The sequence below is a fragment of the Dryobates pubescens genome, chromosome 2 (assembly GCF_014839835.1).
Source record: "Dryobates pubescens isolate bDryPub1 chromosome 2, bDryPub1.pri, whole genome shotgun sequence".
NCBI classification, from domain to species: domain Eukaryota; kingdom Metazoa; phylum Chordata; class Aves; order Piciformes; family Picidae; genus Dryobates; species Dryobates pubescens.
This window is the reverse complement of record NC_071613.1, coordinates 10,420,530-10,446,419: the sequence shown is the minus strand read 5'-3', so window position 1 is coordinate 10,446,419 and position 25,890 is coordinate 10,420,530. Positions and strand designations below refer to the sequence as shown.

The window sequence follows — 25,890 nt, the reverse complement described above, 5'->3', positions numbered from 1 at the left end:
TCTGTCTTAACTAGCTTAATGTTGTTTACATCAAGAAAAGCACAGTGAAACAAAATGTCTTATGTCTGAAAGTAGTTCTTGTTCAGTCAGCAGTCCACAAGCATGAAACGTGAATGTATGAACAAGATTTTAAACAATTATTATTTTCTAAGTATACTTGCTGCATTCTCTTTTTCCATATTCTAAAGGGCAGCAACATGAACAATGTTGGTCACTTTTTTCTTTTTTATTTTTATAAATATGCTAATAACCTCAAGCTAAATGTTAATGTGGGTCATTCTTTGATAAGGATAACAATTAACTGGTAAGACTGCATGGTAGTTTTCAGAGAGAGTGTATTTTCAAGCCTAGCTTGGAATGGATCCCATTTTGAGAGGTTAATGAGAAGGTTACTGATCCTTTGTGTCTTATGTCTAGTTTTATTTCCAATAGATGTAAGCTACATTCTGTGTTTCAATACTTTCTCTGTGTAGCAACTAAATTAGATTCTGGGGAATGCAGCAAAAATATGATGAAGTATCTAAACAGATTATATCTATTATACTCTAAAAATGTGTTCTCATCTTTTTTTTTGTTTATTATTGACTTTATTTGATAAAGTTATTTATACAGGAAACTCTCTAAGCATACATATTTCCCAGATGTTGTTTGGCCAGCTTGATAGCTCTAGATGTACTGAAGCACACTGGGCTGAAGGCATGAAGATTACAAATTAGGAAGACAGGGATCTGAGTTTCTGAAACAGTGGTGCACAAAGTGCAAACATTAGTTCCAGAACTAAGATGGGAGGAAAAATTCTTACAGCACACTAGAACAAATAATGCTACTACCACCCGGGCACCTCTTTGACAAAGAATGTGAGGGAGAAAAACTGTCATATTCCCTCATCTCTTACAATCACATCATGTGTTTATTTCTGACAAAGACTGCATTTGGTTTAGAGCTCTCTCTCTCTGTAATTCCCAACCTTTCAGAATAAAAGGGCTTGAGATACTACTCTAAATGAGAAACAAAATAGTTTTAAAAATCAAAACCACATTTCTTTTATTAACAGCCAGGAATCCAAATACTTGACACTCTATCACCAATCTTCAGTGGCAGAATAGACCCCCTGCTCCTTCCAAACAACATTTGAGCCACAGAAAACATTGCAACACAAAATGATAATACAAAAATATAACTTCTAGAACAGTGGCTCAGATCAGGTGCAGGCACTAGTGAAGGAAAGTCATTGCAATTTATCATAATTTTTGTATCCTTTATATCAGTATCTACTCCATTCATAGCACACAGTTCATTGTCCCAGCTCACCATTACAATGTCAGTCTCATTGGCAGTCTTATCCTAAGGCCTTTTCCTGCGAAAGCTGATGCTTTTTCTTAAGTAGCCGCCAAGTCTGCTGATTGTGGTAGTGGTATTTAATTTTTAAAGTTAATTTTATCCTTAAATCCTTTGGTAGATGAGGTCCTAAGTGACAATGGAAAACTCTCTAAGCAATGTGAATTAGTCCTTCAAAACAAGTGTGGAAGTATTTTAGAGACATGGAATGATTTTTATTTTTTTTTAGTGAGAATTAGAAGGCCGAATGTTTGTCAAGCAAACTCGACCATGCAGCTGCTTCTACTTAAACGTTTTCAGTTCTATAACTATCAAATTTTTGTTGCTTTCCTCAGTTTGTCATGCTCACATTTTGATATATTACAAAGTTTTGGCCCCCAGTTCAGGAATGCAGGTTTCTTTAATTATTATTACATTATTCCATGCTTTCAGGTGGAATGCTTTTTACCTGAGGTGTATGAACCTTGTTGCTATCAGATGAAAGCCTCTCATAGAATCATAGAATCATAGAATCAAAAAGGTTGGAAAAGACCTCAGAGATCAAGTCCAACCTATCACCCAACACCTCATGACTAACTAAACCATGGCTTCAAGTGCCATGTCCAATCCTTTTTTGAACACCTCCAGGGATGGTGATTCCACCGCCTCCCTGGGCAGCGCATTTCAATGGCAAATTACTCTTTCTGGGAAGAACTTTCTTCTCACCTCCAGCCTAAACCTCCCCTGGTACAGCTTGAGACTGTGTCCTCTTGTTCTGGTGCTGGTTCCCTGGGAGAAGCCACCTGGCTACAACCTCCCTTCAGGTAGTTGTAGAGTGCAATAAGGTCTCTCCTGAGCCTCCTCTTCTCCAGGGTGAACAACCCCAGCTCCCTCAGCCTCTCCTCATAGGGCTTGTTCAAGAGCTACATATACACAAATTTTTTATTTGTATTCTTACATTGACAGGAGAAGTATGTTGCCCTAATGAAGAAGAAAACAGAGTTTCAGTTGGAATTGGTGACTCTTGCTGCCAGGGAATGCCTTACTCCACATCAGGAGATCAAATCTGCTGCGGGGGATCTCTTCATGACAGTTTCAATCACCAGTGCTGCGGTGGAGAAGTCGTAAGCAAAGACTTGGTCTGTTGTGGTGATGAAGAAGAAGGCACTGCACACAGAGCTCACACAGGTGAGTGATAAATTTCAAGAAAAAGAGGTCTTTATCTTTCTAAATCTCTCATGTCACTAACCATTCAGCAGTGACACACTCAGATTTAAGGTGTGCATGCTTGTTTGTTAAAATAATGCTGTGCTTTGCTTAGCTGTCCTGATAAACCGCAAAATGGTGAGTTTTCAGTAAACCTTCTTTGCCTTTGTTTAAGCTGTGAGGGCTGGAGACATCAGAAAATTCAAAAGGAGTGCATGATCTTTCATTATGCCAGTCAGGAAATAGGCCAGTGTCAATGAGTAGAGCAGTGGTTAGACTTGTCTGCCTTGTGCTGTCATGTATCTTAGTGTAGGGATTTTCTGTCTGCTTTGGAAGTATGGGGTTGCTCACCTAGAAAGCAAAAATTACGATGCTCTCTGCTTAAGGGTCTATGTCCATCGCTTGTGCATCTACACCTTTGACCTTATTACTCTCTACAACTACCTGAAGGGAGGTTGTAGACAGACGGATGTTGGTTTCTTCTCCCAGGCAGCCAGTACCAGAACAAGAGGACACAGTCTCAGGCTGCACCAGGGGAGGTTCAGGCTAGATGTTAGGAAAAAGTTCTAGACAGAAAGAGTGATTGCCCATTGGAATGGGCTGCCTGGGGAGGTGGTGGAGTCGCCATCACTAGAGGTTTTCAGGAGAAGACTTGATGGGGTGCTTGGTGCTGTGGGTTAGTTGTTTGGGTGGTGTTGGATTGCTTGATGGGTTGGACGCGATGATCTTGAAGGTCTCTTCCAACCTGGTTTATTCTATGTATTCTATTCTATGTATTCTAAGGGAGCCAGAATAAGGTTTCACATGTTATTACACAGGGATAAACCTGCTGCAGTTTAAAATCAACAAAACTTAATCCGTAGCACCAGTCACTTGATCATTTGATGTATCCCATTAATCTCCTGCACACCGTACGAAATTACTCCATCACTCACAGGTACAACCTGAACCCTACTTCCTCATAAGTACTCTGTGACTAGCTAGTGACAGAGATTGGAGGTATTATTACAAACCCTCTTCAGGTGTTTTCATCTGTCTTTTCTTTCCACAGTTATTAGACAAATTATATACCACCAGCCTCAGGATTTCTAAGCTTGACAAAAAGACTTCAGAAACAATTGCAGTCTCAAAAGGGAGCCCAAATTCAAGACACAGAAATAATGAAGGCTTAGTTCTTAATTCTGCTTGGCATACAAAGACGAGTGATGCAATGCTTTCACCATACACATGCCAGTTTGAGCCTCTAGTTGTATAACTAAGGATCTTAATATATAACTAAGAATCCAGATCTAAAGATTGAACTCCTCCTTTTCCATAAGACAAGCTCTATCTTCAGTTCCTTTTTTTCTTCCCTTCCCTTCCCTTCCCTTCCCTTCCCTTCCCTTCCCTTCCCTTCCCTTCCCTTCCCTTCCCTTCCCTTCCCTTCCCTTCCCTTCCCTTCCCTTCCCTTCCCTTCCCTTCCCTTCCCTTCCCTTCCCTTCCCTTCCCTTCCCTTCCCTTCCCTTCCCTTCCCTTCCCTTCCCTTCCCTTCCCTTCCCTTCCCTTCCCTTCCCTTCCCTTCCCTTCCCTTCCCTTCCCTTCCCTTCCCTTCCCTTCCCTTCCCTTCCCTTCCCTTCCCTTCCCTTCCCTTCCCTTCCCTTCCCTTCCCCCTTTTCCCTTCCCCCTTTTCCCTTCCCCCTTTTCCCTTCCCCCTTTTCCCTTCCCCCTTTTCCCTTCCCCCTTTTCCCTTCCCCCTTTTCCCTTCCCCCTTTTCCCTTCCCCCTTTTCCCTTCCCCCTTTTCCCTTCCCCCTTTTCCCTTCCCCCTTTTCCCTTCCCCCTTTTCCCTTCCCCCTTTTCCCTTCCCCCTTTTCCCTTCCCCCTTTTCCCTTCCCCCTTTTCCCTTTTCCCTTTTCTCTTTTCCCTTTTCTTTTCCCTTTTCTTTTCTTTTCTTTTCTTTTCTTTTCCTTTCCTTTTTTTTTTCATTCACTGAATCCTTCAGCAGCTGTGACATTAGAAGTACCCTAATTCTGTGCTGACTCTCAGGAAGGGGCAACTATAAGAGCCATTGTAATGTTTTCTGCAGTTTCTATGATGTCCTTCCCTTCCAGTGGTGACTCATAAAGTGTATGCTATGATCAGCACTGCTTGCATGATTTTAGCTCCCCCTCATTGTGATCCCTAATTGTGCCTGAACTACAGTGGCTACACAGGGCTCACCGTATCAGCCTTGAACAAGGCCCTCTTGCATAGCCATGCTTTGTGTGGCTGCCACAACACGGGGCTGGCTCATAAAATATCTCTTTATGTACTTTATTACTTAAACTCTTTTATTTGCCTGCAGGAGCCCTTTAACAAAATCACATTGAATTGACTTTCTCACACCAAATCAAATCTCCCTGGTCCCAGTTCAGTTGTCTTTGTCAATATGTATTTTATAAATGGAGTGAATTAACAGATGCTGTTGGAACAGAACTGCTGGGGTAGCGTTTATGTTTTTAGTGCTCTCTCTGGGCAGATGAGTTGTGTAGGAGTGTAATACAGGTATCTTGGGATGGAAGTTATGTTCTTCATTTCAGTGTATATGTATTCTTAACTGTTTTTTTCCTTAAAAATATATATTTTTTAAAAAAAACCTTTATACCTCTCTCTCTTTAAAATGTGTTTAGCCTATAATTTACACCATTTTTCTTGAGAATGGGTCAGATGACAATTTTTTGGCTATTAAAAAGGAAAGCAGAGGTTTTTTCATCATTCAAAGGATTTCTGTGAGCCAGCACACAGCTGAACACAAATGCAGGTTTGAAAGATGAATTAGCAGCATAGATGAAAAAAGATCATTTTATTTTGTAATTAAGCATAGAATAGATTGTGATTTCTTATCATGTCATATACACCATGATCAATAGATTTTTGTTTAATTTCTTAGAGTAATTCAGCCTTGCAAAATACATCGTGAAAATGCACAAGCCAGGCACAAAAATCTACCTGCCTCCCTGTCCCTATTATTATAATGATTCTAATGGAAAAATGCTCTCACGTGAAAACATAATTTACTTACTGGCCAATGGCTTAGTAGAATTTTGCAAGCATATGACTAGTGGGAAATGGATTTCATTGTCTAGAAGGGAAGAGGTAACAAGGGTAGATTTATGCAAAAGTTGAAAAGTTTTTGAAGCACTAGTCTTTAGCAAGGAATGCCATGGCTAAGAATATAATTACAATTCAAAGCTTTTGTTTGAGGCTTTTAGTTCCTTGGAAAAAAAAATATGCAAGAAAACCACGATCACTAAAAGTGCAACTCTTGTGCACATCTTTGTTGCGGCATGAATCATGACTCATTTGAAAGCACAATGTTTCTGCAGTATCTAGATTCAGATTTGCATTGAATATTTAAGGGCTTGAATTGTACCTTTCCATTTGCCATTGTATGCCTTTTTCAGAGAGTCTACCCTGCAAAAACAGATTTTTTGTCCATTCTACACTGACCCTTTTTTTGTTTTTGTTTTTGCTTTTTAAATAATCGATTTTCTTAGGTTTTATTTTTAGCCCCTCGTTGGCCTTATTTAGGGGGGTGACCGTAGAGACATCTACTGGCAAAGGCTGGCAGTGGTGCTGTTGTGTACACACATCCTGAGCCCCACTGCTGCAAGCCAAAGTTGTCTATTTCTGGATAATGCCAGCTAAAACCACTCCTGGATTGTCTCTTTTTTTCATTAAAAAAAAAAAAAAGGAAAAAAAAAGCTAGAAAACGCCACTATACTGAAATCCCAAAATCATGACAGATGATGTTTTGTACTGTTCTGGTTCCTGATCTGCAGTAGTTTTGCAATACCCACATGTAAGCCAAGGATTTTTGGAGTAGTTTGCAATGTACACTGGCTCTGTATTTTGTTGATCCTCTATTCTGGCTCCAAAAGCTAAGCCTTTTAATACTCATTTTTCCCTTTTGAAAGCATTGGTTTTGAGGATTTACTAAATTAGTAATTCATCACTCCGCTATGTTTGTAAATTTTTTCAGTTGCTGAGGATGAACATGAAATAATTGTTGACAGAAATCACTGCTAGTAGGAATTGTCTTTTCCAGCCCATGGAATTTCTTTTTGCTGTGATGCATTATGTGCCTATGAAACATAAATATATAAAGCATGACAAACACACACGCTAGCAGATTTGCAAACAAACAGTTTGTGGTTTGTTATTTTGCTGAATTCAGCAAGGGTTTATAGGAATTTCTGGATCCTTAAGCAATTGAATAAAGTGATTTTTAGAAAGCAAATCAATCCATCAATATTACATGGTTCTATTTTGTTTTTCTTGGAGCATATTTAAAATTGTACATTTCAGGTGTCAAGGTTCAGGAGTCAAGTGTTACATATGATAAATTAAGCAAAGGTCAGAGGCTATGCAATGCAGTTTCAGAAGATTGTCTACTTCTGCCTTTGCAGCTCATTCATGCTGAAGTGATGCACTATGGGAATTACTACCAAACTCTGCTCTGCAACATCTGCTCTCCCTAAGTGAGTTAGTGCACGTCAGACATCTTTATGTCAGAATATTGCAGTGATGGATGCAGTCTTCAGAAAATGCTGCATAAAAATCTGGTGTGCCGTTCTGGCCATTAAGTGAAATTACTATTTAAATTAATGGCGCTGTCACAGTTTATCTGTGCAAAGAATGAACGCTGATTAGGGTATTAAGTAATTAGCAATTTATCACACTGGAACAAGGTTGATAATAATTAAAGAAGTAATGGTTTACCAAAGAAACTAGAAAGGGAGTCACTTCTTGTTATGTGACTGAAATCTTGGCTGAAAAATTTAATTCAGTTAAACAAAGATGAGGTTTGCAGTGAAAGAATACATCCTTGTTTGTTTCAACAGCAAAACAGTCCATTATCAAAATTCTAGTTTGCCTGTCAAAAGTCCCTTGAGGCTGTCTGAGTTCCTTATTAGTATTGAATTGAGTCATTTTCTGCATTAATTCCCTACTTAAAATTGGTAGAATCCTAGGACAGTTTGGAAAAAGGGTGTGAACAGGAGGAAAAATCTGCCTCTTTGAGAGCTATTGATCACAGTTTCATTGCTATGAATGGAACTTGCCCTGAAAAAAAGTTGAAGTATGAAAGTAATGTCACTGTTTTTAGTCATTTCAGGGCTTGGAATTAAATGTTCTGAATGCTTTAGCAGGATCATACCCTTAAAGAGTAATTTTCATTATGTATGACTTCCTAAAAGAGTTCTGCTGCAATAAATGGCACTGAGAAAAGTGACCATTTTTGCATGTTTGAAATGCCTATATACTGCAGAAATTATGTCAAATGCTGACTATTTTGTAGCAGTAAAAGTATATCATAGCCTGATTTTTCATATGATATCTTTCTAGTTGAATTAGTAATAAAATTTATTTCATTGCTAAGGTGTTTGTAGCATTTGATTCAGGGTAAAAAATAACCCCTTTTCTTTAAATGGTATGCAGTTCAACACTTGTTATTTCACAGCTGAAGAATAATTCATGTGACTATATAGAAAATTAGACTAGTTATGATGAACTTTTTATTTTAAAATAACATTATTTTAAAATGAAAGTGGAATTAATTTTGGCAGCTTATCAACTCCACTATGGAATTGCAAATTATATTTAGATCCTAACTTCTTAAAGAATAATTGTCTGTATTAAGTGACTGGGGCTTCACTGTGGGTATTTGGAAAGTCATCCATTCAGTTCACCATACCTACTATGAACCCCCACTTTAAAACATAAAACATATTGTGAAATGTTCTGGAATGCCAAGATGCACTATTGGAAGCAAGCCCATGTGAGGGGAGGGGAGCAGAATGAATGAGACCTGACTGGAAGAAGCTTTCTCACTTTCTACATTCTACAGGAAATATTCATTAATGGTCAGCCTTCCACCTACTGTGTGCAATACCTTGGTATTGGATTTCATAGCAAAGGTTCTTACAGAAGTTCAGCAATGGTGTAAGTTGGTTGTAGGTGACCTTTTTACATTGCTCTAATTCTTGATTGTTTTGAGCAGGTCTAGAAGTCAGGACACTTACTTCAGTCACCTCACATTTGAATTTTATCTCACTTGAGCTGCATCCACATAATTCCGGCTGCTGATGGTTTTATGCCAAGCTAGAGTGTATTCTGAGCTTTCTCCTTTCTTTATCTATTTACTTATTTACTTACATTTTGTATTCAGATATATTCTTTTTGTTTATTCATTTCAGGGATGTTCTGTTGTGGGCAGGAATATGTGAATATGTCAGATACCATATGCTGCTCAGGTTCCAGTGGTGAGTTTCTAGCTCATGTTAGGAAGAATGACCAAGTGCCAGTAAAATGCTGTGAGACTGAGCTTATTCCAAAGAACGAAGAATGCTGTAATGGAGTTGGATATAATCCTTTGAAATATGTTTGCTCTGACAAGATTTCAGCTGGAATGATGATGAAGGTAATTGATAGAAAATCTCTCAGTAGCTCTGATTTGACGATGGAAAGAGAAATACACTGTTCATAACTATTTTTCTAAAATAGGAATATAAAAACTCTTGTGTGCATTATTCATTTTCACATTACATCCATATTAATACCGAATGAGTTCACCATGATTGATGTTATTGCAATGAATTCTAAAGGAATTAATAATGATTAGCTGCCTCTGTGAAGTGTTGCCCAGCACTTCAGATTAGTACAGTGGCTAAAAGCTGGCATACTAACAAGACTGGCATGTATACCCAGCTTCCGTTCTGCGACCACAGTTCCTGATGCTGTTTCTTAAATGAAAATTGAAATTGAAATGGCCAGTTCTGAAGTAGAAAATTGCTATTACATTTTAATTTGAGCAGGTAGTGTTAGATTGCCTAACCTTTAAAAAAAAAAAAATAAAAAGGTATTTTGTTGATAGACTTAAACTTGATCCTATAGAAAACCAGTGGCAATTTTGGCATTAGTTTCAGCAGTGCTTGAGTATGTCCCTGTAAAACTTCCAGCAACAAGAAGAGTATTATATTTTTGGTGCCTTTTATGCCTAATGAATTATATGTTCATGGTCATTCTGTTTTACTGAATATTAAGCACAATATAGGCTAATTCCATTTTTCCTAAGAGTGCCCAGTACCTAAGGGTGTCAGCATGAGACAATTTGACAAAGCTTTCAATAGCTGCAAAGTCTTGCAATTGGATTCAATAGAAATCTCAAAGAATTAGCATCTTGGTGTTATTCATAAGCTGTAAAAAATTGTCATCTGTTGTTACAAATTTTGTGTAAGAAAATGAACATTATAAAAGGATGGAAACCATGTTTATATATGTGTATATTCTTTTATATAAATTTCTATTGATATTTAGAGAGAGGGACAAAAAATGGGTAAGAGAGAAAGAAAGAGGGTGGGATATTCTACAGTATGGAAATTAGGTAGATATTGTGGAATTTATCACTAAAGAAAAAACAGACCCCATCCTGCCACATACAGGTGTTCCTGTATCCTTTTTGTTCACCTGCTAAGTTAATACACAAGTATTTCTTCCATCTTCTTTTCATGTCAAGGTTTTCATGTAATTTCATTTACAGACTGAAAAATTTTCTCCCAGAGAAAATCCATGTGTTATGATGAGTCAGCTACTGTTCCTCAATGCATTGTATTAGTAGTTTGTGCAAGGCAAAAAAATGCTGAGAATAGGTTAATGAATTCTGGTAGATGACATGCTAGATCCATGCCTTAGGTAGAATGTATAAACAAAGGAAGTGCTTTGTATTTCACTTACCTGCAGTAGAAAGGAGATAGCAGTGCTGGCTTTCTGATGTATATAGATTCACTAACATTAAAAGGGCTGATATTCTGAGACATATTCTGGAGCTACTTTATATGCGAATCCAATCCATCTGCATGCTGCATCCTACATCCTATATTGTTATCTATCACAATGTAATTTTTGTAAAATGGCCAAGTCTAGGAAATTAGCTGAAGTTCATAATCCACAAGTGAACTAATTTCAATAGGTGAATTAAAGAAGCATTAGCTATATTCTGATTTTCCATTTAAAGTTTGTAGCCTAGTAGGTAGAAATATTTGTAGCAAATGCTGCAATACATTTCTTCCTGCAACAGCCTATCTTTTATGAGAATTATTGCTCTCTAGCTTATGGTTTGGCAAAAAAAAAATAATATATTATTTCATGAATTTTAATGGAAACTTGTGGATGTTCAGTGTATATTTCAATTTCTGTGAATTGTTCTTATGAGTCAAATCTTATATCTGCATCAACATTTTCAGAGGTCCTCTTATTGAAGCAGAACTGCTGTTTCAGAATGATGTGACAGAAGACACAATTTATGTCACTGGTGGATAGAGTTCTCAGCTTTGACAGCTGCCAAGGAATTTCACAGACCCCTCTTGTGTGCTTGGCAAGCTGTGTGAGGGGCTGGGAATTTGCTGTGGATTTGCCACAGGATATTGGCCTGTGCAGGAGCAGAATGTTCAGATTCTCAAAACCTGTTCACAGTTGATTATAGATTATTCTGCTGTCAACAAACCCAGCCATTTGGGCTTCCATTGGTTAACATTTGTGATATTTTCATGCAATAACACCTTAAACAAACAAACAAACAAACAACACATTTATATTGGCAGGGATTATAATAGCATTAACGACCAAAGACAGTAGACAGGCCAAAGGCAGAAAGGGTCTCCCATATGCTAGAACTATCAACATACTGATGGAAGCATATGTAAAGAAAGGAAGATGAAATAAATACTAAAACTGTATGTATATTCCTTAGGTAAAAGAAGAATGCAAGGCTAATATCCTTTGCCCTTTATCTACGGAGGCAACAGCACATTGTGGAAGGTGTGACTTTGATCCCAGGGAGAATATCTGTGCGTGGATAAAAGGTTCACAGAGATCTACAGAAAAGGAGATGCAGGAAGGTGTGTGTCCAGCTGAAGAGGAGATTGTCTACACAGGAAGTCCAAACCAGTATTCATTTACAGGTAAGGAAAAGTAGCATATCCCACTGGTGGTTTAATTCACTCCAGAGAAAAAGATGTCCTGAATGCTATCAAGTATTCTAATTAAATATGAAATGATTGTACTGAAGTACCATTCTTTAAGAATTAATCTGCAAATCAGGTCAGTATCTTCAGGGAAATTAAATGAGCAGCAAGGAGCTCAATGAACACGTAGGATCTAAACCGGCTTTCACAAAAGTTCATAGAAGCACTGCTATATCAGAAAATGGCCATGACTAAAGGAACAACTGTCCCATAGGCACAGGGAAAAAACAAAACAAAACCAACAACAACCACAAAGCAGAACAAAAGATGAGCTGATTTGTGTTTTGAAAAGGTTGAGATGATCCATATCTAATTTTCTGGGTTTTTTTTCCTAGATCTGAACCTCACACCTTTTGTCACATATGAGTACAGAGTGGCTACTTGGAATAGCTATGGAAGAGGCTTCAGTGAAATTACCAGAGCTGTCACTAAGCAAGATGTGCCACAGGGTGTAAGTCCACCAAAATGGACCAAAGTGGATAATAGGGAAGACATGATACTTCTAAACTGGGAAGAACCACTTCAACCAAATGGTATTGATACATGTTAAAAAACCAATATGTTCATCAGTCAGCTGACAGTGCTCAAGAATAACAAAATATTTCTTAACTGGTCACTGACACTGAAAAATATGTATTCCTAAAATCTGCAAGAGGATTTTGCCCTAGGTTGAGATACTTTTCATAACAAGTAGGAGTAGGCTCTAACTTCTCAGAAGACAGCCTATGATGTTCAAACAGTGAGAAAACTTGGAATAGCTCTCAGTTAAAATTGATAAATACTGAGATGTTAATGTAGGGGTTGAGAAGATTAGCTGGTAATGGATGTTGACCATTCAAACAGGTCAGTTGTCTGTTGCAGTTCTTGCCTAGAGATTTCATTTAATATTTTATGCATGTGGAACAGGTTATTATAGTATACCTATCACACAGGATTTCTTATCTAACTGAAGGGAAAACTTTCTTTCTGCAATAGGTCTTATTATTCACTATATTATTCTCCGAAATGGAATTGAACGTTTCAGAGGAACAGAGACGAGCTTCACAGACACCAGTGGTGTCCAGCCATATCAAGAATATTCATACCAGCTGCGAGCCTGCACTGTTGCTGGCTGCACAGACAGCAACAAGGTTAGTAAATTGGTCTTTATGGAACTGGTGCCAGAATTTTATCAGCCAGCATGGTAACATAAAAATGCTTTTGGAAAGGTGTAATTTGAAGACATGATGATTATTGAGTAAGCAAGTGAAAAACATCAATAATCTTATTTGGATTCAACTACTGACAGGTGATTATATGGTACCTAAGGCTGATACAAGCAAACAGAAGAAGAAAGCAGTATCTCAGACTTGGCAAAGCTTAAATTGCACTGTAGGAACTAATGTTTGTTAAAGAGAAAGCTGTACATGTTAGACTAGAGTAAGGAATATTAAAATGCACTTTTCTGAACGCTGAAATTAAATCTTTGCTTCTCACTAGGGGGTCTATAGCCACTTCTTCCTTGGTATTTCTTAGTTTATCTGCTTTAGTTCTACTCTACCAATTTGTTCAAGAGCCTTCTTATTCTCAGTCTTCTTCCACTATATTACGCTTCACTGGCTTTCCATGTCTGCACCTGTTTCAGGCTTTACAGTCCCTTTGTGTCCAACCTGCCTCTACTTCAGTTTTAAGCAACCTGAATCTCTTCCCTCCCTTTGTCACTGCTTCTTTTCCATTTGTGTCACTTTAAATCATGGATGCCGTTCACCAGCATTACTGTTTAACCAACTCTAGTTTCTATTCTGCAAAGTGCCAGCCTTATTTATCAAAACTATTTCTTTAGTGACCTCTTTTTCACAATATCCTTTCTAGGGCTGCAAATGTAAGGTCTGTGGGGCAGAGATGGGGAATAATGGTTGTATTTTGTAATTTTAATACCTAAGGGTCTGAAAGATTTAGGTTTGTTTCAGGTATTTAGATGTTTTTCTAATTGGTGTAGATCTCAGTCAAAAATATAAGAAACATGGGTACAGAAGGATGGAGGTAGATGCATAGTCCTGCACACACAGTTATGGTCAGGAAGCTGTGTAGGCACAGTTACTGCAACCATTGGCCTGAGCTAATAATTCCTGCTTATTTCACTTGCCTGTAATTAAGGAGTTCAGTGTTACAAACACTGAAGTCTGCAAGTAGGGACTGATTCTGACAAATGCACTAAGACAATACATTATAGAGGGCACATTTTATATTTACAGCATAATATGAATAATTTATTATGGTAATAACAGAAAAAAGAAAAGTGATTCTCAAAGAGAAAAAGATCTGACTCACTTGTTAAACCAATGTAATTTGAAAATGCCTCTGTAGAGATGGTAGATATATGTCAATAGAAAATTAGCCTTTTCCTTCTTTTTTGGTGGTTTTGTGGTTGTTTTTTTTCTGGTTGGTTGGGGTTTTGTTTTGAGGCTTTTTTGTTGGGTTGAGGGGGTTTTGTGTTGTTGGTTTTGTTGTGGGGTTTTTGGGTTTGCTTGAGTTTGTTTGGGTTTGCTGGTTTGTTTTAGGGTTTTTTTGTTTGTTTCACTTTGGTTTTTTCTGTAGAGAGAGCTTAACAAGTGAAAGTTGTTCTATATTTTAAGATTTTTTGTTTCCTTACAAATATATGGAGTTGCAAATAGAGTTCAAGTTGCATGGGATATATGGAGACTTAGCCCCATGTTTACTGGTGCTTAAAATATATGAAATCAGGCAGTTAAAATGCAGAGACACTGACAAACCATATGGAAGAGAGTTATCAAGAGTTTTCAAGCAATACAGTTTTTGTTGCTTCACCCTGTGCTATACACTGCAGCTAAAATGTGGTGAACCTGTTGTGATAAATTGTAGATATAGACTCATGCAATGTATTCAAGGTCAGATTGCATTGTGAAAAAGGAGGAAAAAAGTAACTAGTTGTCCAGGCCCTTGGTAATGATATGCCAGCCCAAACAACAATTTAAAACAAAAGTGACATTCTCATTGATCATGGTATCTAGTGTACTATTACATTAAATTGCCATTTAATTCATATGTCTTCAGGTAGTTGCAGTCACTGTCCAAGGAGTCCCAGAGAGTGTTCAGCCACCAGACATCAGTGCTTTGAACTCAACAGCATTACAGTTGAGCTGGATTGCACCCAAGAAACCAAATGGTATCATCAGAGAGTACCAGATCACTCAAGTAGGGGAAGGACTTATATACACTGATGCTGCAGGCAGAATGCAGCACACAGTATCAGGTAAGGAGACAGAGCTCCCTAACAGACTAATGTCCTCCTGCCGTTAAGATGTAAGAGTATTAACCTATGAAAAATGCTAGTCAGTGACTTTTAAATCCTCAGACCTGTGCAGAGTTTATAATGCTTTGTCATTATATTATTGAGTATCTTTTTTTTCAACCTCCTTCACTTCTGGCTGCTGTTTGTTAAAATATTAATAGATTTAATTTCAAAAACTTAAAATAAATCTACCCAGCAAAGTTCAAGATGCATACTTTGTGGTGTGCTTGAGGTCTCAGATATTCTGTGTAGGCTTGCCCAATGGCAAGCTTCCCACAAATTCAACTCTTTCTTTTACCCTCATTAAGGTGCAGTAACATAGCTGAAGGCACTAGTGCTGCTCTGAATGTGCAGCAGTTTAGGAAAGGGAAGGACCCAGTACTTATGCCTGAGATAATAAAAAGGAAAACAGAAAGGGAAAGATCCTGGACACTGTTTATAATACTGCTTATAGCCTTTTTCTAAATACTTGGTGAAATTTCATTATTGTGTTTGTGCATCCGAAAGAAGCTTTAATCAAGGGTTTTTGGAGGAAGATTTTATTCAGATATCAAATTAATTATTTTCACTTTTTTCTTTCTTTTTTAATGTATTTTTTAAAAATATTTGAACACTATACTGACAATATAAAAAATTATTTTTAGAAATGTTTCTGTTGAACACAAAATGGGAATGCAAGCTGTCTGGGATATCTTTTTTCTCTTTTTGACCATGGGTGGTTCATCAAATTATTGTATCTGTGATTTTTAGGAATCCATAACTACATTTTTGGTTTTTTCCTGCTCACGTAGAAAACTTAGAGATTCATGTGTTAAGCATGTGATAGCCACCCAAAGAACATAAAATTTATACATCATACATGGCAACCCCAACCACCCCTTGAAGCCTGAGTCCTGACTCCAAGTGGATTCTTTAATGCTTTCAAAGAATTCATCCTTGCTGTCATCATTCACAGAGGAGTAAAGGATTGCTCTTATTTAACACTATCATGCTCAAATGTCAAATATGTGTGTATTATGTCTATCTCCATATTCAGTGCTGCTGGACATGAGATAATAACTAGAGTGTGGCAGTTGGTGGCACACCTTTTAGAATTGCTGGTTTGAGTTTATACTTATCCTGTAAAGAGCCCCTATCAACACTAAATGATTTATCAACCCACAGAAAAATACTGTACATGCTCCTATTGTCCTTCCCAAAAGGCAGACATACTTTCAGAGTAACTGAGACTTTAATGCAAACAATATTGGTTTTCTTACCAGTTGGGAGGGGAAATGAAATTACCCCCTAAAAATCAAGGATTTTCTGTCCTTTTGTGTGCCTGTTCCATTAAGCCACTGTTCAATGTTGCTGTGTAGAGCCAGGAATGAAATAAGTGATTGTTCCTCATGACAGACATAATCAAATCTTACACTGTTTTCTGCCAGAGCTTCTTTGGGTAATAAGGTGCTATTCATGGCAGTGATATAACAATGTGGATAATTATTGCTCTCCAAATTAAAAGAATAAGATAAACCAATCAAATTTATTTCATACCTAATCTCAAATGTTTGAACTGTTGCCTTATTCTCTGCGTAAGTATGCTTTGATTTTCCCATCTTCCTTTTTTTCTTCTTTTTTCTTTTCTTTTTTTCCAAATCTGTCTGCTTTTCCCTGAGCAACAGTTGAGCGTTAATGGAGCTGTAGCATTAGTATTTCTTGAGACTTTGAATCTAGGGTCTTGCAAATAGCAGACAAGAAGGCTAGCACCTTGACACTGCACCATTGTCTTGCTGCTTATTTTTAATTACATCAAAGCTTTGGAAACATGATCCCACAAATGCTTTGTGGGAATAGTGGTGAATGTGCTCATCATGTGAAATCCATAAATTGCTTATAATCCTCTCAAGATGTTAAAAAAAGCATTAAGTAATTGAAGACAGGAAGTCCTCAGTTAATTATTTAGAGGTGTTATCAATGCTTTAAGCAAACTGAAGCATTTTCTGCTATCTCACTGAGTTGAATGCCATTGGGAGCTAGGGGCAGCAGCCATCATCTTCTCATATTCTCTAATGCAAACAGCACATGGCAGCTTGTCAATAAAAGACCTTTTTATATCATTTATTACTGAACACTTCCACTGCCCTGTACAGAACAATTTGGATGACAGTTATGGCATTGTTTCACTTTGTGTTACTACTACTTTACAAATGGGCCTGATAACGCTTTGCAGTAGGGGCTAGGCACAGGGTAAGAGTGCGGAAAATAATTAGGGTAATTGTAAAAGAAAGCTAAGAGTGCCCTCTTCAGCTGCAGCTGGTGGCTTTATAACAAAAGGTCATTCCCAACTCCTCCTTTTTGATACACTAATAGCAACATCCCAAGTAAAAGGCTTTTCCAAGAATTTATAGGATCAACCATCGTGAGTTAAAGTCAAACAAGATAAAGTGAAAGTGAAAGAAAGAAATAGTTTATGACTGGAGTTTGAAATTCTTTCAGATCAACATATTCTCCTTTTCAGAGTGGTGTAAACTAAAGAGATACAGAAATGCTGTCACCGGTCATCTCCATGCAGTAGTGAATCATTAGCAATATTCATCTAAAGGAAACTCTTGGAGTTGAAGGGTTTGTGTGAGGCTGTGGTCAGCACTCTGACATCCTCCAGAGTAAAATTCCCATGACAGGGCCCAGGAGCATTGTCCTGGGAGCTAATTACTGACCTTGCTGGAGCCATGGCCACAAATGGAGACAAACAGTATCAGAAGAAATTGATTTGGCTAATAGAACAATGCATTCTTTTAAAAAACCCACTACAAACCACTAAAAAACAACACACACACCAAAAAAACCCCCACCCAACAACAAACACCAACACTTTTCTACAGCCTTTTAGCAAATGACAAATGCTGCAATCACAGAATAGACTGCTAAATTAAGAAATAATTTAAACCCCCCCACAATAATAGACAAAAAAATAAAAAAGAAATATCCTCTAGGGAAAAATCAAGTAAAGAAATTGGAAAAGCAAAATGCTATTTATGTTTCAAGATTACCTTACTCGATGTTTTTATTATTAATCACATATGTAGATTTGCAGAGAGTTTTCCAAAGCATGCATAAAACAAGGTGTTTAATGCAAACCTTTAATATAATCTAGATAAAAATCTGCTGTGACTGCTCCATGTATGACTAGAGGTTTCAGGTATCAGAATTTCACTAATAAATTTAGCGAAATCATGTGCTCCTCTTTTTTTAATGCTCATTTTTCTCTTTAAAGTGTAGTTGTAAATGAGTATTGCTTTATTATGCATGTTTCCTTTAAAAGTGAACATGACTCCCTTTAGGGGAATTCAAGTAATTTGTTGCCACAGTAATCTTTTCTATCCTGAAATGTTAAATACTTGGCTTTCCTCCATGCCTTTGCTTCTCTCTAGTCTTCAACTGTCATTTTCTCCCTTTCTACTTTTATACTCAGTGTTCAGATGATTTTTCTTCTCTTCCAGCGTATGATTAGGTTACAGCCAGGGCTGTTCCTCTGAGTCATCTCTTTATTTTCTCTCCTTCACGTCTTGTTCAATTTGTAAGCAGCCTGCTTGTCTTCCATTCAGTATTTTACCTTTCTACATAATTGCTGCTTATTCTTTCTCTCTCTGTATTTGTATTATATTTCAATTAAAATATCTTCCTGCTGGCTATAAGCAAGGATTTGTTTATAAACAAAGATCTTGCCTGGACTTTTTTTTCTTGTCACAGAATTACATTGTTCTTGAAGTAATTACAGTTGGGCGCAGGAGCTACGTCGAAAGTACATTATTAAGGTCACAAAGCCATGCACTTGAAAAGTGATTTATATAATATGTACAAATTGACCTGTATGAGCCTAATTCAGTCTCTCTCACACAGGCACTCTCTGTTACGCAGTAGAGTAGACATTTGTACAAAAGAAAAAAGGCTCCTGTATGTAGGACTGCTGGCACAGCTTTTGCCATGTTTGCTAGGTTCATTCTTTCCGGGATCTAGGTGTAGATGGGTCTAATTCTGCATCTGCCCAGAGCTAAATTTCTTTTCTTGAAGAATCAGGGAGGCACAAGCCCGAAGTTCATGTGAACGTGGAGCACAGTGAGGAGGCAAGAGGGATGGTAGCACTGGCTACCAAAAGGAAAAAGGAAAAGGGGCAGTTTCCTGGGAGGCTGGCCAAGCAGCTGCACGCAGGACAGCCACGCTGCACCAATGCATTCACCTCTCTGTGGAGCTGCTGCCAGCCGCTCCTGGGGCCTTCCCTCATCCCTGTCCATGGTCCTAGGATCTCATTTCAGCCCAACCTGCTGTCCTCAATTCCTGCTCACAGCCATGGAGGCTGTCTGGTCTAACTCATGTTCCAGACCAGATCCCTCCATAGGGCAGTACTCCTAGCCTTCTTGCAGTGATGGGAATGGCACTGTCATGTTTCATGAAACCTGTGGGGTGCCGAATTAGAAAGCTAAAACAAATGTGGGACACCATGGAAGAGAGACTGCGTCTGGATCAAGGCTGTTGGCTTCTGTCATCCAGGGCATTCATATCTATTCAGGGAGGAGGGCACATCTCAAGTCATCACGGCTTGCACAACAGTGATGTCTTCCTTTTCTGGAGCCCTGCCTGAGACCTGGTGCTTGAATTTCCTGAGCTTTTGGAGATGCTTGAATACATAAACTTTTGTGTGACACCTGATACTCTGACAGCCAGATCTCAAACATCCTAAATGGCCTCCTGGCCAGTCCAGGGTGCTTTTTCTTTCTCTCAGTCTCTTTGAGTCAGCATTGTGTTTCTGAAAGAAACTAATCTTTCATTTTGTGGGCTTTTTGTTTGTTTGTTTAGGGGTTTTGGTGGTGGTGGGTTGGGTTGTTTGGGGGGTGTTTTTTTGGTTGATTGGTTGGGGGCTTTTGTTCTTTGCTTCTTGTTCTTGTACTGTATGTCCTGTTTGCATTCTGGAACAGGACTTTTTTTAATGTATTTTGAGCTGTTAACAAGAAGGTCCTTGAAAACATGCAAAAGAGAGATTTTCAGTAGCTATGTCTGGTAATACAAATTTTGAGATTATCTTGAGAAATACTGGAGTATGCTCTGTGAGGCAGTCTGATCAGCAGTTAAAACTGAGCTCTGAGGTGTTCAAGATAGACTCACCGAGGTCTGCATCTTTAATAATTTAACTGCAAAGCTTTAATGGGTGTACAGAAATGACTCTTTTAAAAGCTTAGTATATTGGCTAAATTTTGGGAGTCCTAAAGTCGAATTCTTAAGCTGCAGGCAACTTTTTGTCAAATCTGAAGTCACTGACACAGCACAAGGATGTTTGAAATTTCCCAAGGAAAACATTATATTCTCTTTTAGTCTGACACAAGGATATCCAGCATAGAAGGTTTGAGCTGAAAAAAAAAATCGTTTAATAAAAATTGCAGGCAACTAAAATTATTGTCTTGTTAAGGGGAGGGCTTAGTTGTCTGTCCTGCTTCTAACTGCTTTATAGGATACCTACTAAAACCTTGTGACAAATAGAAAAAAAATAGGATGAAAAAATTGAACAAAAAGAAGTTGGGAAGAGGGCAGGAAGAGAGTATCTATGGAGTTGTTTGCAATATAGTGGGGGTCAGTCTCTAGTATCAGGCAATAGGATGAGAGGAAATTACTTGAAATTGTGCTGGGGTGGTTTAGATTGGATAGTAGGAAAAATTTCCTTGCAGAAAGAGTGGTCAGGCATTGGAACAGTCTGCCCAGAAAGGTGGTGGAGTCACCGTCCCTGGAGGCGTTCAAGAAATAGGTATGTGGACATGGCACTTCGGGACATGGATAACAGCCACTCTGGCTCATGGCGGGACTCAATGATCTTAGAGGCTTTTTCCAACCAAAACAAGTCTGTGACTCTGTAGCAGGAAATGTTCAAGTGAGAGCAAGGTTTTCTTTCTTATTGTCACAAATATATTTGTAATAAATTTTCAAAACATCATTAGGTCTTCAGCTTTTAAATTCCCAAAATGTAAGCAATTGTATTTCCAGGTACTTTGCTTTGAAAGTCTACGGCTGTTACCACTGATGAAGATTATGTCTGTACCAACAATGTTTAGATGCTTTCAAGTTAATTTTTGACCATTTTGTGCAGGCACAAGCATAGATTAAAAAAAAAAAAAGACAACTACAAAGCAGCAACAAATTTGAGTGGCAAATATGTTAACAGATTTGAAGCTAATTGCAACATGTCTGTATGAAGGGTATCCATAGATCCATTCCAGCATAGACACATTCAGTATGAATTGTTTTGTCAAACCCTCTAAAGTAGTGGAGGAGCTACATCTAAATCAGCAAGAATTCATCGTTTTGGTATTGTTCAGATATAAAAATAGTTTGCATTTTATGTTTGCCATGGGTAAAAGTTAACTTTAAGTCCAGTAAAATTCTATGTAGTGATAAAAGTCTTTGGGATGCCTGACGTCAACATCTCAGTCTAACCTCTGTTTGTTCTTTCTAGGTCTGCAGCCATACACTAATTACACCTTCATGCTTAGTGCATGCACATCTGCTGGATGTGCTTCTAGCCAACCACTTTCAGGTCAAACTTTACAAGCTGCTCCTCACGGTAAGGAAAAAAGAACTGCAAAGAGATGGTCATATGGGCTTGTATTTTATGATGGTTTTACAAGGTGCAAAACTCTACTATCATCCATCAAGCTATCACGTATAAATTTACACAAGAGAATCCATCTCCCTTGGAATATTTGTATCTTAACACATGCTATACTGACTGCCTGGCTCTGCATTCCTACTTTCTTTTTGAGACACTTTCCCCAAGTTCATCTTTAAGTTAGCACTGTTAGAAATTAGCAGGTGCATATTTTTTAAAGCACAGATAAAAAGGCACAGACAAATGGGCACATAAAGACTGCAGCCTTTGGCCTTGTCCTCCATTCATCTCTACCTTGTCTAGCTGGTTGCATTTGATATAGGTTAAATACAGGAAGGGCATTAAATTCTATCGTTCTCTCTGGAAACATTTTCTGCTTTCACTGCATCACTGAAAACAACAGCACAAACTGTAGGAAAAGGAAAAAAACCAACCAAACAACATAAAAATATAATAGTGTCATTGTGATGTTGATAGGGGTATGGCCAAATCCTCATCATATCATAGTCAGCTCAACAGAAGTGGAAATCTACTGGAGTGAACCAAAGAGACCAAATGGAATCATTACTCAGTATCAATTATTTCGTGATGGAGAACAGATTTTTCTGGGTGGCAGTACAGACCTGAATTTCACAGATGTTAACCTGCAACCTAACAGTAGGTAAGGCATGTTAAAGACCTCTGGCAATATGTGGAAGGTGTACCAAATATATGTATATATGCGTGTGTGTGTTTGTGAAATAAGTTACTCTTTTAACAAAAGGAAAACTGAAGATATTACTTAATTACTGAAAAATGGATAGAACACTTTTTCCAAGTGTTGGAAAGCCTTAATCAAAAGATTTCTCTTTTTCCTTTCCTGAAAATGGGTGACTGTGATTCAAAGATGGGGAGGCTTTTTTTTTTTTCCCTTGGGAGGTTGTTGGTGGCTCATTGGTGATTATCCTTAGAAAACTTTAAATCTTTATATGGAAGACGGAGTTGTCCATGGTTTAGAATTTTTCTGTGCATATTGAACACACTGGCTCAAAGTAGCAGCTGCTAACATTTATATAGAGAGGCTGTTCGGAAATTCTTTTTGACAGTTTTTGTCAGTACTTCTCTCTCATGCTAACATGAATTTTAGTATTAAAATTATTCTCATGTTAAGTTATAGTTATTTTCCTCACATTAGGAAAACTTAAAGGTGAAAATCTTCACTAATGCAGTATTTCTAATACTTTGTGTATAGTCTATTTGCTTTAAATTGGTGAAAATGCAAATGTTCTATTACTGATATGCCTAAAGCCTCTAACAGTAGTGTCTACTGATCTTTTTGTGTTTGTGCAGATATGTTTACCAGCTGGAAGCCAGCACTTGGGGCGGCAGCAACATTAGTGATAAATATGTTATACAAACACCAGTAGGAACGCCAGAGAAAATTCGTGTCCCATATAATGTCACAGTAATTGATGCGTATTCTATATTTCTCGCTTGGGACGTGCCAGGTAAAAATGTACTTTTATGTAGTACTTTCTAGCAAATTGAAAGGCTGGAAAAATTAGTGTATTCAGGCAGGCAGCAGAATCATTCTGTTATTTTTATTCTTCAGATTTGGCTTTAGTGTTTGCGTGACTTAAATGACCAGTATCTAAAGCTGCTGTTTCCCAGAGATGTATTAATACTATTGACCTATATTCTTGACATAAGTATTGTGAGGATTAGCTGATCAAAAATTTGTATGTTAATTTGAAATTGTGAACTATTATCGAGTGTGAGTATTAAGGGGGAAAAAATAAACCAGACAATTACACTGTGAAGAAGTTCCCCATTCTGTGCAGACTAACCTGCGCTGTTGACAGTGAAATTTTACAACCTTTTTGATTGATGTTGACTTGATAGCTATCACAGCAGTTAGAATGTCTAGTTGTCCTGCAGGTGTGCAATGTTAAGCTCTTTTAACAAAAGATGTGAGAGTGTGACACAGAGGTCCTATGCTATCTTTGACCTGATTGAGCAATTTTTGTTTGCAAGAGCGCCATAGTGTTACATGGACGGCAGGGTGGGTCAACAAAGGCTCAGAGATATTTTTACCTGTTTATTCTTGTCCTGAATGTCAACAGGTTGTCTTGGCCTGCTGCAGAGGTAGGCTAAAAAGGAGTAACTGAAAAAATGGCATGTTGTTATTTAAGAGACAGTGCTGTATTTCATTAATATATATCATAGCTTCAGTGATTGGTGTACTTCACTGATGTTGTAAAATGATATGGTGTAGGTATTGTGAGACGACGAGAGCATTCTAAATGGCCAATTCTTTGTCTCTTGTAGTTTGTCTCCAGGAAGGTGTTTTTCCAGTTTCTTGATACTGTTCTTTTTCAGTTGAAATTAGGCCATTTTTAAAAAGAAACCTTGCATTTGCATGTTCCAATAACTACAGTATGTGTTTTATCAATGAACCCAGGGAAGTTTTTGATATCTTCTCTTCCTAATTATTGAAGATGTTCTCTCCTTGCATAGCAGTCACAGTAGCGTCAACTGGCATTGAAAAAAAAAGGCACCTAGAAAGAATATTTTGCCTTCAAGCCTGGGATTGCAAGTACTGTGGCAGTGCTTAGCAGCATTCACCCTACCCATTTAGCCAATGATTAATAAATCTATAATACCCTGAGCTGTCAATCTTTTAGTTTTCAGAAGCACAAAATCCATTATAGAAATGCTATAATATATGAAAAAGATTAAAATCTTAAATTAAACTTTTCCCCCTACTGCCTGAAAGGATTTAGAACCCAGCAGAAGGCAGGTGAATTCGAATGGCATATAATCTACAGTTGGCTTTATTGGAAAGTGACTCATGCTGTATTACAGTTTTGATAATAAGTATAATTTAAACTATAAAATATTCAGCAACATTATAAATAGATTTAAAGCATAGGCTTGTGAAAAGTGGGGTGTTTCCCAGAAAAGCTTGTCCTTGTTCTAGGTATTTTCTTATCCTGCTGCTCAAATTCCTGTTACTCACAGAAGGGTACAATCCTGTAAGGAGAATTAGGTTCAGTGTAGTACATTTGGTTATGCTGCAATTAAGATTTTGCATACAAAAGCTCATGTATTCCTGAAACCACCCAATCGGAGGAGTCAGAAGGTGGCTGGTCTCAGGTTCTATTGCAGTTGCAGGGTTTTATTCACACGGATGTTTGAATCATTCTCCTCATGCAAGTGAATGCACATGTCCTTCTTCCCAGGTGCTGGGGCTCACCTTGAACACTCATCTTACTTTAATCAATATTTGTTCACTCAGTCCCTTCCTCTCTGCCTTCTTGTTTTGGGGCCAGTTATTTAAGTTTTCAACTATGAATCACAGAATCATAAAAGCATTTCAACTGGAAAAGACCTTTAAGATCACTAAGTCCCATCATCCTCTAGCTCTACTATGTCTGGTGCTAAACCATGTCCCTTAGCACCACATCTATGCATCTTTTAAACCCCTCCAGGGATGGGGATTCAACCACAGCTCTGGGGACACCTGTTCCAGTGTTTGAGAATCCTTTCAGCAAAGAAGTTTCTCCTAACATCCAATCTAAACCTCCCCTGGTGCAACTTCATGTAATTTCCTCTCATTCTATCATGTTACCAACACCCATCTCGCTACAACCTTCTTTCATGAAGTTGGAGAGCACAGTAAGGTCTCCCCTCAGTCTCCTTTTCTGCAGACTAAACAACCCTAGTTCCCTCAGCCACTCTGGTCATTTTGCCTGCCAACTCATCTTTTGACATGTGGGGACAGCCTGTTCCTGCACCTTTAAGACTTTATTCTTGAAGAACATCTGGCCTTTGTGGACTCATTGGTCCTCGGGAATGCCTCCCAAGGGACTCTCTTGCCCAGTATCTGTAACAGGCCAAAGTCTGCCTTCTGGAAGTCCAAGGTGGCAGTTATTCTGACCCCCACTTTGCTGTCACCATCATTAAGCTCAAACAATCAAAACACTCCCCGACATACAGAGCCACCCTGCTGCCGTCCCTTCCTTACCCATCTCTTCTGAAGAGTTTGTTGCCAATGATTGAAGCAGTCACCTTGAGTGAGACGATCCCACCACATTTCTATGGTAGCCACAGAATAAAGGATTGTTTTTCATATGGTGCCCCTGTTGGGAAGACAGGAACGGAAAACTTGCTGTTCTTTTTGTTACAGCACCTCAGGTTCACTATCTGATTTTACTATCTGATGCGGAGTACTAACAGCAGAGAAATGCTATGAAATGCAACTAATGCTACTGAAAGAAACCCCATGTGCAGAAGCATAGGTATACACAGAAGATAGCAAATTAATTCTTGACCTTCATAATCCTGCTTCATCCTCATCCTGAGACTTTTGTGCTCCCAGTGATGTTTTTTTCCCAAGAAGAAGACTGTCAGGGCATGCAGG

The 25,890-nt window shown here is 38.2% G+C and overlaps 1 protein-coding gene across 1 annotated transcript in view; it reads left to right on the top strand.

Annotated features, from left to right (window-relative positions):
• USH2A (usherin) overlaps window positions 1-25,890 on the top strand; it is a 385,837-nt gene that overhangs the window by 292,088 nt on the left and 67,859 nt on the right. Inside the window, exons 49-57 of the mRNA XM_054170013.1 lie at window positions 2,284-2,505; window positions 8,737-8,960; window positions 11,289-11,499; window positions 11,898-12,095; window positions 12,538-12,692; window positions 14,617-14,815; window positions 21,336-21,443; window positions 21,966-22,149; window positions 22,818-22,975. Coding sequence (XP_054025988.1) covers window positions 2,284-2,505; window positions 8,737-8,960; window positions 11,289-11,499; window positions 11,898-12,095; window positions 12,538-12,692; window positions 14,617-14,815; window positions 21,336-21,443; window positions 21,966-22,149; window positions 22,818-22,975 — 1,659 coding nt within the window. The remainder of the gene's footprint in view (window positions 1-2,283; window positions 2,506-8,736; window positions 8,961-11,288; window positions 11,500-11,897; window positions 12,096-12,537; window positions 12,693-14,616; window positions 14,816-21,335; window positions 21,444-21,965; window positions 22,150-22,817; window positions 22,976-25,890) is intronic.